We start from the raw sequence: 15,727 nt of genomic DNA, 5'->3' as shown, positions 1-15,727 counted from the left end.
GGGGAGAGGGAGCGGAGGGGGCGTGGCCAGGAGCCCTCCCGCCATTGGCTGGGCGTGCCGGCGCTTGGCTCCGCCCCCTGTCAGCCAGCGCGCGGCGGCACGGGCGGGGCGGGGCGGGGCGGGGCGGGGCGGGGCGGGGAGAGACCACGGGGGCAGGGCGCGGGGGGGGGGCGGAGGGAGAGACCACCCCGGGTGGGCGGGGGGGGGGCCGGCCCGCGCCGCCCCCGCTGCGTGAGCGGCCTCAGCCCGCAGCCGGCCCGGGGCGGGCGGAGCGGCCCCGAGGAACGGCCCCGAGCGGCCCCGAGCAGCGGCCCCATGGCTGTGCGGGTCGCCGCCGCCTTCTGCGTGCTGTGCGGCCTCCTCCTCGTCCTCCTGCAGCACGGCCGCGGCGAACGGGCCCCGGCACCGCACCTGGAGGACGCGGCCATCGCGGGTGAGGACGCGGGGACGGGAACGGCCTCAGGGCCCCTCAGGGTCCCCTCAGGGTCCCCTCAGTCCCCCCAGAGACTCCTCAGGGTCCTTCAGGGCCCCCTCAGAGCCCCCCTCAGCCTCCCCTCAGCCCCCTCAGAGCCTCCTCAGGGCGTCCTCAGAACCCCCTCAGAGCCCCCTCAGGGTCCCCTCAGCGTCCCCTCAGCCCCCTCACAGCCCCCTCAAAGCCCCCTCAGAGCCTCCTCACGGCCCCCTCAGGGTCCCCTCAGGGCTCCCTCAGAGCCACCTCAGAGCCTTCAGGATCCCCTCAGAGTCCCCTCAGAGCCCCCTCAGCCTCCCCCCAGCCCCTTCAGAGCTCCCTTAGAGCCCCCTCAGAGTCCCCTCAGGGTCCCCCCAGCCCCCTCAGGGTCCCCTCAGAGCCCCTCACAGCCCCGGGAGGGCCCCGCACTCCGTGCCCGCTGCCCAGCCGGGCCCCGGGGCTCCGGGCACCCCCCCAGCGCCTCAGCGGGGCCGCCCCGTGCTCCCCTCTCAGCCCCGTTTCCCCCCGGCACAGCCCCGGGGCTCCCCCCGGCCGTGCCCGCAGCCGGCACCCGGGGTCTGGGGCTGCTCGGGGCCGGCAATCGGTTGGGGCCCCGGGGAGGTGCCTGGCTCAGGGCATGGGCCCTGCTTCAGGCCCGTGTCCGGGCCCTGCTGGGAGCCCGGCTCAGCAGCGGGGCTCGGGGCTGCGGGGTGAAGGTGCCCAGATGGAGCCAGGCACCCTGAAGGCCTTTGGGGCTGGCTGGGGGTAACAGGGAAAGTCGCTGGGATCCCTCTATGGGGTGAGCTGTCAGGAGCTCGGTGCCTGGTGTGCAGGGAGCTGGGTTCACCTCGCCGGCAGCCTGGTTTACGGGGCTCCCTTCTGCTTAGTGCAGCCCGTGTGCTGCCTGCTCTGCTGGAAGTTGTTTTTGTGCCCCCCGTATGTGAGCTTAAAGTCCTTAAGCCGGTTCGCATCCAGCCCGCTCCATTAAGGAAACTGGATCTCTGCCGTCCTTTTGATGAAGCAAGGTTTATGCCTCCAAGGAATTTTCGGGTGAGTTATTTTTGGAGGCCCTGCAGAAGTGTGGCGGCCCTGGTGATTCAGCTGCTGCCTCGCTGTTCCCTCGCAGCCGTCGGTGCGGGGAGGGCGCGGGTCCCAGGACCTGCTGCCCAGGCTGCCCACAGGTGGGGTTTTCCTGCAGGAGGGCTTCGTTCTTCTCCACGCCGTCGGCTTTTCTCTGCTGGCACGTTCTGGTTCCTTCTGGGCGCGCAGTGCTGCAGAGCAACACGTGGCACCTCGCAGGCTGCAAACCCAGACACGCGTTCATACGGAGCGGGGCCCTTCAGCCTGAAGGCTGGCAGCTCCTGGCACAGCCACGCCGTGTACGGGGGGCTCGGTGGTGCTTGTTGCACTCTGGTAACGCACCTTAATGTAAACGTGCCCTTTGAGATCGTGTGGCCACTTGCTTTGTAACTTTTAGGGCCACTGCCTGTAGCCTGGCACAGTGAGCAGCCCCAGGCAGCAGCACGCCGCTTTTCTCCCCGTCCCCAGCAGCACAGGCTCTTATCGTGAAGCAGGGGCGGGTGTTTGACACATTTTCGAAAGTGAAAGGGTTCCGTTTATTTATTTGTTTGACATGCCACGATTTTAATGATTTAAAAAAAAAAAAAATTGGACGCCTCTGGTCACTTTTCCCTGGAGCAGGGGGTGCCGTGTCCCAGGAGATGCAGGGAGGCTGTGTGCCAGAGCAGAAATGTGGCCTCAGTGCTGTCTGCTGCTCAGGCTCGGCTGCTGGTGTTCCCCTGCACACCCCACGGGCACAGCGATGTGCTTTGCTGGGCGTTTGTGCATGGTTTGGGTCCTAAGATTTCTGAGTGAGGGTTTGAGCAGAGCGGTTTTGTGTGTGGAGGAAAGTCAGCGCTGGTGACCGGGCTCTGGGGGAAAACCAGATCAGATTTTCTTCTGGCTTCAACTCGTTCACAGGCTGCTGGTGAACGCTTCATCCTTAATCTTCCCGTGCCGGTATCAGATTCACGCTGGGCTGCTCTCAAAAGGGCAGGAGCCATTTCGTAAGGCCCGGGGAGCCTCGCTGCGTGGGTCGGTGCCGCGGAGCCAGGAGGGGCGGCGAGGGGGTCCCGAAGCTGCCCGCGAACACCTCGCCGAGCAGCGCCGTGACCCGGGGAGCCCGGGCAGCGGCCGCCCCGCGTTGCGCAGGATGTGCTGACGGCCGGCCTGCCGGTAGGATTGTTTTCACCCACACGTGGTTATTTTTAGCCTCAGCCCGTCCGGCTGCACGCCCGGCCCGGGGCTCTCGCCGTGCCGTTCGCACGCCCCCCTGCCGGTGGCGGGGACGGAGCCGAAACCAGCGGCGCTGCCAGGAAGGGGCTGCTCCTCTTTGCAGCTCCCTGCTGGGACCTCACGGCCACCGGTGTCCGTCCGGCCCGTGGGGACGGGCTCGTCTGTCCTGCTGTCTGCGTGGCCTTCAGCTGCGCGTCGCGGCCGCTTACGTCAGGGGGGAGCACGCACGGCGCTTCTGTGAGCCTCGGGAACTGGTGCATGGGATCGCAGTGAACGCGGTGAGCGCCTCGATGGTCCGAGCTGGTGTGGCTGAGCTTGCTCCTCTTCTCCTGTCATCGCTGCCAGGGACATCGCTGGAGATGCGGGGAAGGTGCAGGGGCTGTGCCGGGGGTGGCGGTGTCTTTTCTGGCTTCCTTGGCCGTGGCACCACTCACCTGAGCTTTGTTAGGTTGCCACCAGCCCCGTCCCCTTCCAGCCACAGGGAAATCGCAGTCTGTGCCCCTCAGAGTGCTCTGTGGGATGCTCCATGTGCGTGGCAGGCCGTGCCTGCCCCCTTCTGCGTGTGCTCCCAGTGGCCTGGTGCTGGGCTCCAGCCCCTGCTCTGCCGGCATTATTTGGGCAGGGGCTGACCTGGGTGTGGATTTACCCCGTTTCTCCTTCCTGCAGGAGCCTGGGGGGGTCCAGCCGGGATCAGCCCCGAGCAGAGCAGGGGCACTGGGGCTGCCACAGGGCACTGTGGGATCAGGATTTGTCCCGTGTTTGTGCTGTGCAGCAGCACCTCCTCTTTTTCTTCCTTCTCCACACCTGCTTCCCTGTCAGGGTTCCTAGATCCTGAGGTTTCTGGGATCTGCTCCTGTCTGAGTGGTGTTTGGCAGAGCAGAGCCGTGTCCCAGCTGCCCTGGGGGCTGCCACGTGCTGGTGGCAGTGTGCGGGTGGTGTCAGAGGGAACCCGAAAGCAGGTGCCCAAAACCATTCTGGTGACCTGTAGGGCTCTGAGGGAAAGCTACACAGAGAGGATATCGGTGATAACAAAGCGAGTGTGCCGAAGGGGGCTGCAGCCACAAGCTTCTAACTGCTCGTTGCTTTGATCAGGATAAAGAAAAAAATGTTTTCTGGATGATTGTGGTGTGACCACAGCAGGACGTGGCCGTAACGGGGCCTTCTGGAAGCACCGCGTGGTGACCATCACCGGTGGGAGCACCCCAGGGGGCGGTTACCTCTGCGTCTCCCAGTTTAAATATTATATTGGGTACTGTGGTTGCTGGTTGTTTAACTGGTGGAGCATTGTCACTGCATTTCTTTCATGCTATTTCACGTTCACCTCACCCACCACGATGCCAAAATCCACGCCTGTCCTCTGTTCTGTTGCCAGAACCTCTGATTTCGTGCACGGCAGCAAGGGAGCTGCACAGCCGGGTGCTGGTGGTGCTGGCAGGGGGGTGCCCGAGGTGGTGTGGAACTGGGCGCTCCCTGCTGCTCCTCGCCCTCTGTGACCTGACTCCTCCGAACTCACCATTTCTGTAATAACTTCATGGCCTCACCTTTCCCACAGGCCTGGAGGGGTTCGTGAGGCACCTGGACCCGCTCCCTTTTTCTTGCTTTTAAACAAAACGCTTTCAAAAAGCGGCGCTGTCCCCGAGGCTCCGAGGCTTTTGTTACCGTGCCTCTTGTTCTAGCTGCAGCCGTTCCCTGCCGGCACTTTCACAGAGCAGAGGCTGCTCTTGCTGGGCAGCTTGAGGACATCTCCACGGAAGGGACAAGTGTTTTTTGACGTGCCAGCTCAAAGTGTGGCCGTGGGGCCGGCCGAGGCAGCTCGCTGGGTGCCCCTTCCCCGCCGCGGGGCAGCCGGTGCTGGTGCAGCTCTGGCAACGCACACCTCCTGCTTGGGGCAGTGCCACTGCTTCTGGGAACGCGTTAAAGAAACGCTACCAGAAAACAGGGAGTCTCCTGCTTGGGTGGCACGGCCTGCGCTTTTTTTTTTTTTTTTTTTTTTCAGGGAAGAAATTTTATCTCCAGGAACCGGCGTTCTGAGAGCTGGAGAAGTTCCCGTCCCTTGGCAGCGACCGCGGCCCGGTGCCTGCGGAGCGCGTGTGAGAGGAGAGCCTCCAGGGTTACTTGGGGCCTGCTCGTCCTCCTGGGGGAGAGGAGAATCCAACGTTAACCACATGGAAATTGTAGGCAGAGGGAGGCTGAATGGACAGCACAGGGACATAAGTGGCACCTCCTTGCTTCAAGCCCCGATCCATGCAACGCGGTGCCGTGGCCGCAGGCAGGTGCTGGGGAGGAAAACGGGGCTGGTGCCGCTGGGGCTGGGGAGGCTGAGGCTCCATTCAGCCTTTTGCTGGCTCCTTCCCAGATCCTCAGCCTTCAAACTGCCCCTCTCAGAACCGTCCCGTCCCCACGGGGGTGGCGTTTGGGTGTTTTATGGCTCCGTCTGTGTCGGGCTCGCAGGGTGCCAGGGGCGTGTTGGTGACGCTGTGCACGTTACCTGCTCCTCCTGCTCCTCCTGCCAGCACGGAGCGGTGCCTGTCCTGCCCAGAGGCTGGTCCTGCGAGCCAAGCGTGTCACAGTGCCCTGGGTTTGATTTCGAGAGCTGAGTCGTGAGGGAAGGGAGGCAAAAGGGCACCGAGCGCAATCCCACGTGGATCCTGTCGCTAAAAGGAGGCTGTACCAGCAGGCGATCCTCTGAGAGGAGCAGCTTTCCTCGAGGCTATCCCCTGCTTCTGAAACTGCTGCTGCAGCTCGTTAAGCTCGGAGGCTGATTACAGGAGGCAGCAGCATTTGCCCTGTGTGGTTCTCAGCGCTCAGGCTGCTCACCACTCCTCCCTTAACTGCTCCTTAGCCGCCGTCGCGTTTCGGTTTTGGGAGTCCTTATCCCACGACCTTCATGTTCAAACGCCCGGCTGCTTCCCGAGTTATTTAGCAGTGAAGCAAAGCTGGGGAGGGAGAAACAAAACTGGGAGCAGGCAGGAGCCCGGGAGGCTGCGGCTGCCTGCTGGCCACGGGGAGATGTGGCTGGAGGCGTTAGCGCGGAGCTGCCGCGTGTGGCTGGGAGTCCCCCGGGCTGGGCAGGGCCCCGGGCTGGGCAGGGCGGCTGCGTGGCTCCCTGCAGCTCTCCCCCAGCCCAGGCTGTGTGAGCAGCACGGCCTCTTGGCCCCGCTCAGCTCTGGGGCCTGTCCTCTCCCCCCTTCGTGCCCCAAGGGCTCGCTGCCAGAGCCCAGAGGCGTTCCTCGAGGGCGTGAGGCTGCCCTGCTGCCCCGAGCCTTTGGTTTTTCCTCGTCTCTCTCAGCCAGCCCCCGCGGTCCCGTCTCGCTGACTCTGCCTCTAACTGCAGCTTCTCCTTCAGCGGCTGATGCTGGCCCTTCGGCAGGGGCAGAGGACGCGGTCGCAGCTCCACAGTGGGGTTGGCTCTGACTTGGAGCCTCCCTGCACCGCTGCTGCAGGCCTGGGAGAGGGGCTGGTGGCCGGGGCGGGCAGCAGGGCTGTGCCCCAACGGGGCCCTTCTTGTCACCTGCGGCTGCAGGGCAAAGCACCCGGCGCTGGGCTCGGTGTGAAAGTCACCAGAGGAGCACAAGGAAGTCATTAAAGCCACTGCGCACGGCTTACGTACGCAAGCGGTCCGCGCCTGTTTGTTTTATCTTCATGAAATAGTATCAGACGCTTGTTTGTTTGCGTGACCGGCCTATTTTTAAGTAACCTATTTTTTCCACGTTGGAAACTACACAAACTCGTGGTGTGTCGCGGGCATCAGCACGGGCTGGGCTGCCCTCGGGAACCGCCTGCTCCTGGGGGCTGCGGTGGGCACCGGCCCCCTCCCCAGGGGCTGTGGAGACGTGCAGAGGAGGAATCATCTGCCTTGGGCGTGCAGATCAGGGCCGTGGAAGTGCAGGAGGCCTCGCTGCCCCCAGCCAGCCTTCAGAAAGTGGTGGAGAGAGGGGGAACCGGTGGGCAGCAGGCACCGCTCCGTGCCTCGTGCGGGGCGGCGAGGCGCTGGCTTCATGGCGAGGTGCTCCGTGCGCTGCTGTCCCCAAAAGGAGGAGTGTTGAGGTCAGCTCAGTTCACTACTCTAGGTTTTCGAGCTCCGGTGCCTGAATTTCTGCAATTCTTGGAGGCTGGAAGCATAATAAACAGGAGAACTTGAAGAATGTTCCGCATCGGAGTTGTAAATGAACAGCCTGCTTGTTTGCTGCTGGAGCCAAGCTTCGTGCTGCAGGCCGGGGGGAAGAGCTCAGGATTAGAGCTGCTAAGCAATGCGTGTTTAGGTCGGGGAGGGTGCCAGTGCAGAATTAATTTGTGACTAAGCAAAAAAAAAGCTGTTTTTTCCTTGATATCAACAGATGCAGGATAAAACCTCGTTTGGGGGCCAGACATAACTTCTGAAGACATTATTGCCCAGGTCGCTGCTGTTGTTAATGCTGCCCAGCTGCCTGCTGCCCTGAAGCTGCAGAACTCGGTGTGTCACCTTGTGCCGGCCCGCGGGCCCGGTGCTCGCTGCGGAAGGTCTCCAGGTTTTGGTGTATGTGAGGGGGAGCTCCGAGCAGCAGGCCCGGAGCAGCGTCTCCTCGTTAATTACTCCCGCACGCGGCGGCTGTCAGCACGGGGCGGTGGCGGTGTCACAGCTCGCGGCTGAAGTGTTGAAGGGCCCTGCAGCTCCCGTGCAGCCGCGGGGCTTTCTCCTCTTCGTGGCGTTTTGCAGCAGGATCAGCGTCTGCCCCCTGATCTCCACGCAGGCATTAAGCTCGTAGGAGGGTGTAAATAAATAAGGAAGAAGGGATTTATGTGAAAATTACCAAAGACCACCCCGACCATTCCATTTGGGGGAACGTCAGCAGTGACCCTGCAGGAGAGGAGCTGCGAGGTGGGGCAGCGGGTGGGGAGGGCGGCCAATGCTGGGCACGGGGAGCGTTTCCAGCCCCTGTTACCAGTGGGGGCTGCAGGAGCATCATCCTGCGGGGTTCCTGGAGCCCTCGTGTGCTCAGCATGCCCAGGGCCCTGCTGCTCTCAGTGGTTTCTTGTGGGTGGCACCGCTTCCTGAAGACTTGCACCCTGTGCTCTGTAGATAATTGTGTTTTCCTGTTACTTGCTTGCTCTAACTTGTACCATTTTAAAAGAAAACGTGGCAGGGGATACTCGGGGGCGCTCAGTGCCCCTCTTCCACGCTGCGCAGCGTGCCGAGTCCTCTGGCAGTTTTTCCTACAGCTCTTGGTAGGGAGGAAGGGAGATGGGGTCTCAGTTGTTGTTTCCTCCTTGCTTTTTCTTCTCATGGTGGCCGTGCACCTCGGTGAGGGTGCGATTCACCCCTCTGCGGTCATGTTGGTCTAACAGCCTGCTGTTCTGTGCCATCGCTGCGGCGCTGGGTGTCTTCAGGTGCAGCTTTCACCTCGCCTGCCCATGTTAGGGGCGAGTTGATCTCCAGAGCTGCCTGCTTGTGGTGCTGGTGCTGGCTGAGGTGAGTCCCTCGCTCAGCACCGAGCGGTGCTGCCTTCTGGAGGCGCTCCGAGGGTCCGCACGGGGAGCTGGAGTCGGGGCCGTGGTGTCCCCGCGCCGTGCCGTGCCTCCAGCTCGCTGCAGCCTTACCGTCCGGATGAGTTTCCAGCTGGTTTGTTTTTCATCCCGTGGCTATTTTCAGCCGCTCAGCCTAACAAGGTGAAATGGCTGAGATGTTTTTCTGCTCCCTGTGGCTGTGCTATAAGGAGGCAGAGCACTCGCTCAGGCAGGCTCTCCGGTGGGGAGCGGCTCACCCCAGCCTCCTGCGTTTGGTAGCCCCTGGCTGTCTGCTGGCACGGCCCCTCTGCACCACTGGGCTCTGCGAGAGCCGTGGCCAGCCCTGATTAGAGCCCGGGGTGTCTCCTGGGGGTGCTGCTCGTGTCTGGCAGCGTGGTGCTGCCCGAGGAGCCGGGGATGTCACCACTCTTCAGAGCTGCGACTGGTCTCGTTATGCCTTGGCTGGAGGAAACCCTCAAACTGCCATCCGCTCGGGTAAGGTTAATAAGGGGAAGAAAAAAACACAAAGACTGGCTTGGTTGATGAGGAGGGAAACCCGTGAGTTAAGGTGGTTTCTGTGCAGCACCCACCAAATATCCGTGGGCCCTCACTGCAGGGGAAACTTTGGCACTTTGGGCTCCTCAGAGTTGGCTGCAGGCTCCGGTATCTTTAACCTCGTGGTGCTGTAGGACGTGGAAGCGCTCCTCTTCCTATTTCAGGTGGAGGATTAGCCTGCAGAGATCCCGTTGCCCTGCAGGAAGTCATCTGGCAGGGCCGGGACTTGAACCCTCTCCCAAATGTCAGGCCGGGGGCCCAGCCTGCGGACATCCATCATCGCGGGGCGCCACGAAGCGATTCCTCGTGGGGGAGTTCAGGGGAAGCCGCTTGGCTTCTGCAGCAGATCGAGCACCGGGCCGTGCGTCTGCTCACCTGCGGGCTCTGCTGCCCTGCCAGAGCCACCCCTTGCCTTCCGAAATGCTTCGGATGGAAGCAGCAAATTGTCCCAAAACCACGGCTTTTTCCCCCGGTTTATGGGCAGCCTGCTGGGCTCAGTTCATCCTTCTTCACTCGGGTTTCACGCTGCGTGCCTCTGGAAGCTGTCACTGGTGGCACCGGGCGCATCAGACCCATTATAATTATGCTAATCTAAATTATGCTAATCTAAAAGCACAAACACAGTGTGAGGAACTGCCCAGCCCAACGCAGGCTTCTTGCCCACCACAGCTGAGCAAATCCCTCTGCCCCTCCAGGGAAAGGGAGGACCCCCAGGGCTCGGACCCCCCAGAGCAGCGCTTTTCCTTCGGTTTGGAGCCCTTTGCACACCTCCTTCCCTGCTCCTCCATCCGAGGGGGGAAGGCAGCTTGGAAATGGGTTTGTGGAAGTAGTTGGGGTTGGGATTGAGCTTCCCAGAAGCAGGCGGCCCGACAGAAGGGCTTGTGAGGCTGCCCTGTGAAGCTGTGACCTGGTTCACTGCCTTCTCGTCCCGGGCTGGAGCCCTTTGTGTTTGCTCAGGAGCAGCACGCGGGGTGACGTGGGGTGACGTGGGCTCTCCTTTATTTCGGTCCCAGCCAAACTCCTTGGAGGTTACCAAGCTCTTGGGGAAGGTTTGCTTGGTTGTGGCAGGCCGTGTGTGTGCTGTGGGTGCAGCTGTGTGGCTGCTGGGGCGATGCAGAGCCCAGCTGTACCACGGAGACAAGTCACACTGAGAGGCGAGAAGGAGAAGGCTGTATTGTTCAATGGAGGCTGCGTGTGGCTGTTGGTAACTAACCCTTCCCAGAACTTGAAAACTCTTTTCCGTGCGTAATTTTCTGTTTCTGAGGGAGGAAAGCACTCTGCTAACCGGCAGTTGTGCTGGATTTTAACTGCTGGGTGCTCGGCCCAAGAGAGGAGCCATAAGAGCGAGGCCATCTGGAAGAGACCACCTCAGGCTCCTGAGGTTTTGCAAGCAGAGGGACCCGGGCTGGCAGTGGCTATGGCTCAAGGTGCGCGTGGAGGCTGCTGCAGAAGGTGCCCAAGGAAGGAAGGAGGCTGCTCTGCTCTGCTCTGGGACCGGGAACTGCAGGAAAATCGCCTGGTGGGAAGCAGCAGGAGAGGCAGCTGCACATCTTCCTCACACTGATGCTGGAAATAATTCCTGCCTAAAGAGCTAGAGACCAGAGCATCTCTTATTTTCTATTTAATGAGGTGTTATAAAGGATTCAGAGGAGGCTGGACTTCTATTCCTGAGATCATAGAATGGCTCAGGTTGGAAGGGACCTGAAAAATCCTCCAATTCCACCCCCCACCAGGTCAGGTCACCCAGGGCCCCATCCGGCCTGGCCTTGAACACCTCCAGGGATGGGGCATCCACAGCTTCTCTGGGCAGCCTGTGCCGGTGCCTCACCACCCTCTGAGTGACAAACTTCCTCCTAATGTCTAATCTAAACCTATCCCCTTTTAGTTTCAGACCATTCCCCCTTGTCCTATCATTAGCTACCTGAGTAAAAGTCCTCCATCCGTTTATAAGCCCCCTTTACGTACTGCCAGGAGGTCTCCCCGGAGCCTTCTCCCCTCCAGCTGCACACCCCCAGCTCTCCGCCTTCCCACAGGAGCGGTGCTCCCCCCTGCGTATTTGTGTTAGGATTTGGCACCAAATTTTATTGGTAGTCAGAGCTGCACCTTTTGTAAACACAATCCTTGAATGTAGCTGATGTTAAACTATGAATCCACGTAACCCTGGTGCAGGACCAGAAATAACCCGCGGCTTCAAGCCTTTGCAGCTCTCCCTCATTCTGCCCTGACCACGTGCTGCTGCTGCTCGGGGCCGCGCTGTGTCCATCTGCAGGGGAGCCAGCGAGGAGCTGCCACTCGCCGATGGTGGCTTTGAAGAAAAATCAGATTTGGGGCAAACGAGTGGTTCTGGGTGGGTCATCAGCAAGTGAGCAGTCTTTTTCTAGAGTGGCTCTCATCAGCTACAGCCACTCAGTAAAACAAACTCTGCTTCCATCCCATGGCCGAGGGGAAGGAGCTCGATTCAGGCTGCACAAGGTGAGCAGTCAGGCTGGAGACTTTCTCCCCCAATGTGTTCATGTAACGCAACGAATGCGTGTGACCCGCTGGCCTGGAGATGAGTGCTAAAACTCGTTTCCGCTTCTGTGGCTACCGTAATAGCTGGTAGAAGGCCCGGAGAACAGAAGCTAAAGGTCTAAGAGTCCTGCTTTGCTGGTACTTGTAACTCACGTGCGTAATGACGGGCTGCTTGGGGTGCAGCCCTAGCAGCTGAAAGGCTCTGAGCAGGGCTCTGTCAGCATCCTGCTGACGGCTCGGCTCCGTCACTTGTTTCCTGGCACAGAGGAGTGCTGGGGGTGACGTGCCTGCTCCTGGGGAGTGCTGCTGCCAGCACACCCAGCGGCTGTGCTCCTGTGGTGGGACTGCTCCAAAGCCTTGGGGCAGGGCAGAGGATTTAGGAAGAAATGCGATATACCTTGTAGTTTTTTCTTTTTTTTTTCAGGCTAGCTGGTGAAGCCTGGAAGATAGAACAAGCTTTCAGCACAAAGGCTGGTTTTCTGAGCACAGGGGACCAAAAGCGTGGCAAATCAAACTTGGGGCTCGCGTTGAGCCAGGAGCACCAGGGGCATGGGGCAGGGAGAGCCCAGGGGCTGCCCTCCCTGGCTCCGCTCTGGTGTCTGTCACGGCGAGGCTGCAGGAATGCTCCTGGGGGTTTGGGAACCGGCCGTGCTGAGCAGCTGCTGCAGCGTGAGCCCGCGGGCTGCTGGAGTCGAGGATTTCACACGTTTTCTTCCTTTCAGCCCCTGCACGGAGCTCTTTGTGCAGCTCTGAGTGCAGCGGGTGCCTTGTCCGTGGGCTCACCCAGCCCGGCGCCCGAGCAGCCCTCAGCCCTGGCTGGCAGCGTCCCCGTAATCACCTCCCTCTTGGCTCTTTGCAGAAGGGACCAGATGGCTCCTTTCTGCCAGGATTTAATGATTTTAAAGCCTCCTAGAACAATAATTCCCTGCTCCTGAAGCATCTTCATGTCTGTGCAGTAACCAGATTGTTTTGATCTTTAATATTTAAGGCTATTACCTTTCTGCAGTGCGTTGTTTCTTGTGATGTGGAAAATAATGTCCCTTCCAGTTGTATTTTTTCTTATTCAGAAACAGGCACTTAAGTAGCCTCTACTGTAGGTGGAAGCTGTGGTGGTCCGTAATTAACTTAAATGTAAATTGAGTGGTATTTTTCTGAATATACTTAGTGGGTGCTTGGAGTTCAGAGAATCACAGAATACCCTGAGCTGGAAGGGACCCACAAGGATCATCGAGTCCGACTCCTGGCTCCCCAGAGGACTACCCCAAAATCAAACTCGATGTCTGAGAGCATTGTCCAAATGCTCCCTGAACTCCAGCAGCTCGGTGCCGTGACCTGGGCAGCCTGTCCCAGTGCCCGACCACCTCTGGGTGCAGAACCTTTCCCTAACCTCCAGCCTGACCCTCCCCTGCCCCAGCTCCATGCCGTCCCCTCGGGTCCTGTCGCTGTCCCCAGAGAGCAGAGCTCAGTGCCTGCCCCTCTGCTGGTTTTAATAAATTAAAAAAAATATTAATCTAAATAAAAACCTCCCTCTGAGGGAGCTGCAGGTGTCATGAGGCCTCCCCTCAAACCAGGTAGTCGACAGGCGGTTGTGGACCCATCGGTTACTGGGCGATGGGAATAATGGAGCTGGGAGGAGCATGGATGGTAGGGTTAGGGGAATTCCTAATAAGTAGGGGCTTAGAAGTGGTCGAAATAGCTTGGGTTCGTGTTCAGGGCCATGGGGTAGGTTTAGTGGTGAGGGGAATCTCTTTGGCAGGGGGTATGATGTTAAAGGATGGCAGATTTGGCTGCATCGGTAGTGTGAGGGTCAATCAGTGAGGATTCTCATGAGGAATCACGGTGCAGGGCTGAGTTGTGGCACACCATGAGGGAGGGGATCCCCTCTTTCTCTAGCTTAAAAGGCTGCTGCATGGGATTCTGCCACGGCTCCTCTTCCCTGTGCTGAACAAACCCAGGGCCCTCAGCTGCTCCTCACACATCCTGCCCTCCACACCCTTCAGCACCTTCCTAGCCCTCTGGAGGCTCCCTGATAGTTTGACCCCTTTCTGACGCTGTGGTGCCCAAAACCTCACGCGGTGCTGGAGGTGAGCTGATTGCTCCTGTTGCCAATAAACTCTGGTAAGCTGCCACGTGGTTCGGTTCAGCCTGGCGTTTATTCCTGACGTCTGTCTTCTCGCCCAGGTGCTGTGTTCGGGGCTTCCAGCTCCACGACGTGGGCTTTCCCCTTGGAGCAGGCGACCCAAAATGTCTTCTCCATTTCTAATCGTGTCCGGGTGCTGTGCCAGCTGCAAGCTGGGCACCGGGGTGTGCAGCAAGGTGCTGCAGAGGGAGCAAACAGCAAGCACAAGGTGACGCTCTGCTGGACTCACCTTTAGGCACAGGCTGCTGGGCACTCAGGAGCAGAAGGGTTTCTGCGTCGTGTTCTGTACCTGCAAACCGGTGTTCGTGCAGGATTTATGGGGTGCCAAGGGACAGGTGTGCTTCATTTGCTCTCTACCCCATGCACAGCCCGGTACCCGCTGTGCCGTGTAAGTGCACCCAGCCCTTCAGGGGCCCAGGCTCTCTCTCGTGCAGGTCTCAAACCCTCCCTCCTGTTCCCGTCCAGCATCGTGCACGAGTTGTCCTCATTGAAACTCCGGGGGGCAACTCAACTGCCAAGTGCCTGGTTATGAAAAAGATGCCGTTTGTTCAGCTGAAATCAAGATGAATGGGGTCAGGCTCCAACCCGGCCTCGTGGCTTTGTGCCCGGGGTGACTTTGAATAGTACTTTCCCTCTTGGCACTTCAAAATAATAGATGGAGATTGATCGCATCGCTTCTGGTGGGAAAGCGAGCTGAGATCTCAGGAGCTAGTAATTAAATTAACCCTGGTGCAGATGGAAGCCACGCATCCAGTGCACATCGTACAGCACGCAGGTAATGGGAGTCACCTCATTAAAGGCTGTGTGTGCATATAACGGGACAAAACTGCTGGGCTGAGTCTCCTGAGGCTGAAAGGAGGAATCCTCTGCAGGCATGGGCGAGAGTCTGGGCCCTGCAAACTGCTGCTGTGAGCAGGGCTGTGGCTGGGTGAGCTCACTTTCGGGGGAGACGTCCTCGTGTGTCAACGGAGTCTCTCCAGAAGGATGGTCATTGCTCCTTGGGGGGCACTTTGTGCTCTGCAGGGATCCAAGCTGCAGTCCCTGGCTGCAGTGCTTAATTGGAGTCCCTTCCTTCCCCTGCCATTTCCTTACTTTATCCTCTCCAAATTGCTGCCCCTGGACTGAAAAGTGGGTTTCTGTGGTCAGGTGTGGCAGCAGCGTTCTGGTTGTGCAAGCCAAACGGAGCCTGGATCTGGATTAAAGGCTCTGAGCTTTAAGGTAATGTGCTGTCTGCATCGTTGGTTGTGCTGTGCTTCGTTCTGATGGCCCGGCTGGAAAACTGCCCGTCTGCTCTGCTTTAACCCATCCTAACGCTGGGTCTTATCTGAGCACCTCTGCAGGAACCCGACAGCTCTTCGGACCACAGCACGTTGTGAAAGTTGTGGCATCGCCTTCCAGGCTGCTCAGGGGGAAGCAGCAGTGCAGGCAGCAGCTAAGAAATGGCTTAAAACGATGGGAAAAAGGTGAGCTGGTGAATCTTGAGTGAGAAAAAGGTGAGCTGGTGTATCGTGAGTGAATCCCAACGTGTGAGAGCACGGAGTGAGGGACCCCAGCTGCTGCGCTGCCAGGTCGCAGTGAAAACATCCCTGAGAGGTAGGCTCTGGGCAGAGTCAGGAAGGATTAAACAATGGAATTTAACAGGCAGCAGAACAATGGCTGCGGTAGCAGTGGGGCTGTGCTAAGGACGAATTTGGCATCTGCTGTTCTCTTCCCTGCATTTTTCGCTTACACAACAGCGTTGCTTTAAAACACTGAACACAAGCACGGATTGCATCATGTGGAAACTGTTCCCTGCGCGGAGAAGACAAGAACCACGTTGTCCAATGACTTATCAGCTTGCCTTTTAAAGCAATTTTATTACTCCAAATAAATAGCCCTGAAGATTTTTTGAAGACAGTCTTCGGGGAAAGAACGAAAGTGGCCTGTGATCGTGCCGGCGTGGTGCTGTTCCCGGCAGCGCACGCGGCCGCGCCGTGCTCCTGGCAGCGGGCAGCCCGGGCCTGGCGGAGCAGCGTGCTTCAGCCCGAGGGCAAAAGATGAAGGGATGCAGAGCAGATGCAGGGCTGGCTGGAAAATGATCCCTGCATCCCGTGCAGCTCCGGGCAGTGCCCTCGGTGCTGTGTGCGGGTGGTACCCAGACCCCCGGCACGGGACGGGGCAGGGCAGGGGGCTTCAGCCACGGGACGATCTCGGGCTGGGGGCAGCAGCCTCAGGTCTGCCTGCTTGATGCACCCTTGGCCTTGCGACGTCGTGCAGAAAACCAGGCACTTCCCTGACTTTGTACGCTACGGATG

The 15,727-nt window shown here is 59.7% G+C and overlaps 1 protein-coding gene across 5 annotated transcripts in view; it reads left to right on the top strand.

Moving 5' to 3' along the window:
* The first annotated feature begins 223 nt into the window (after window positions 1-223).
* The window catches only part of STIM1 (stromal interaction molecule 1), an 83,778-nt gene continuing 68,274 nt past the window's right edge, over window positions 224-15,727 (top strand). For all 5 annotated transcript variants that reach the window (XM_082762600.1, XM_082762599.1, XM_082762601.1 and 2 more), the window contains exon 1: window positions 224-433. In XM_082762600.1, the coding sequence (XP_082618726.1) occupies window positions 316-433 (118 nt within the window). In that variant the 5' untranslated portion in view covers window positions 224-315. The remainder of the gene's footprint in view (window positions 434-15,727) is intronic.

Source organism: Aythya marila (genome assembly GCF_965140915.1).
Source record: "Aythya marila genome assembly, chromosome: 1".
In the NCBI taxonomy this organism is placed as follows: Eukaryota; Metazoa; Chordata; class Aves; order Anseriformes; family Anatidae; genus Aythya; species Aythya marila.
This window is presented reverse-complemented; position numbering and strand designations above follow the sequence as displayed.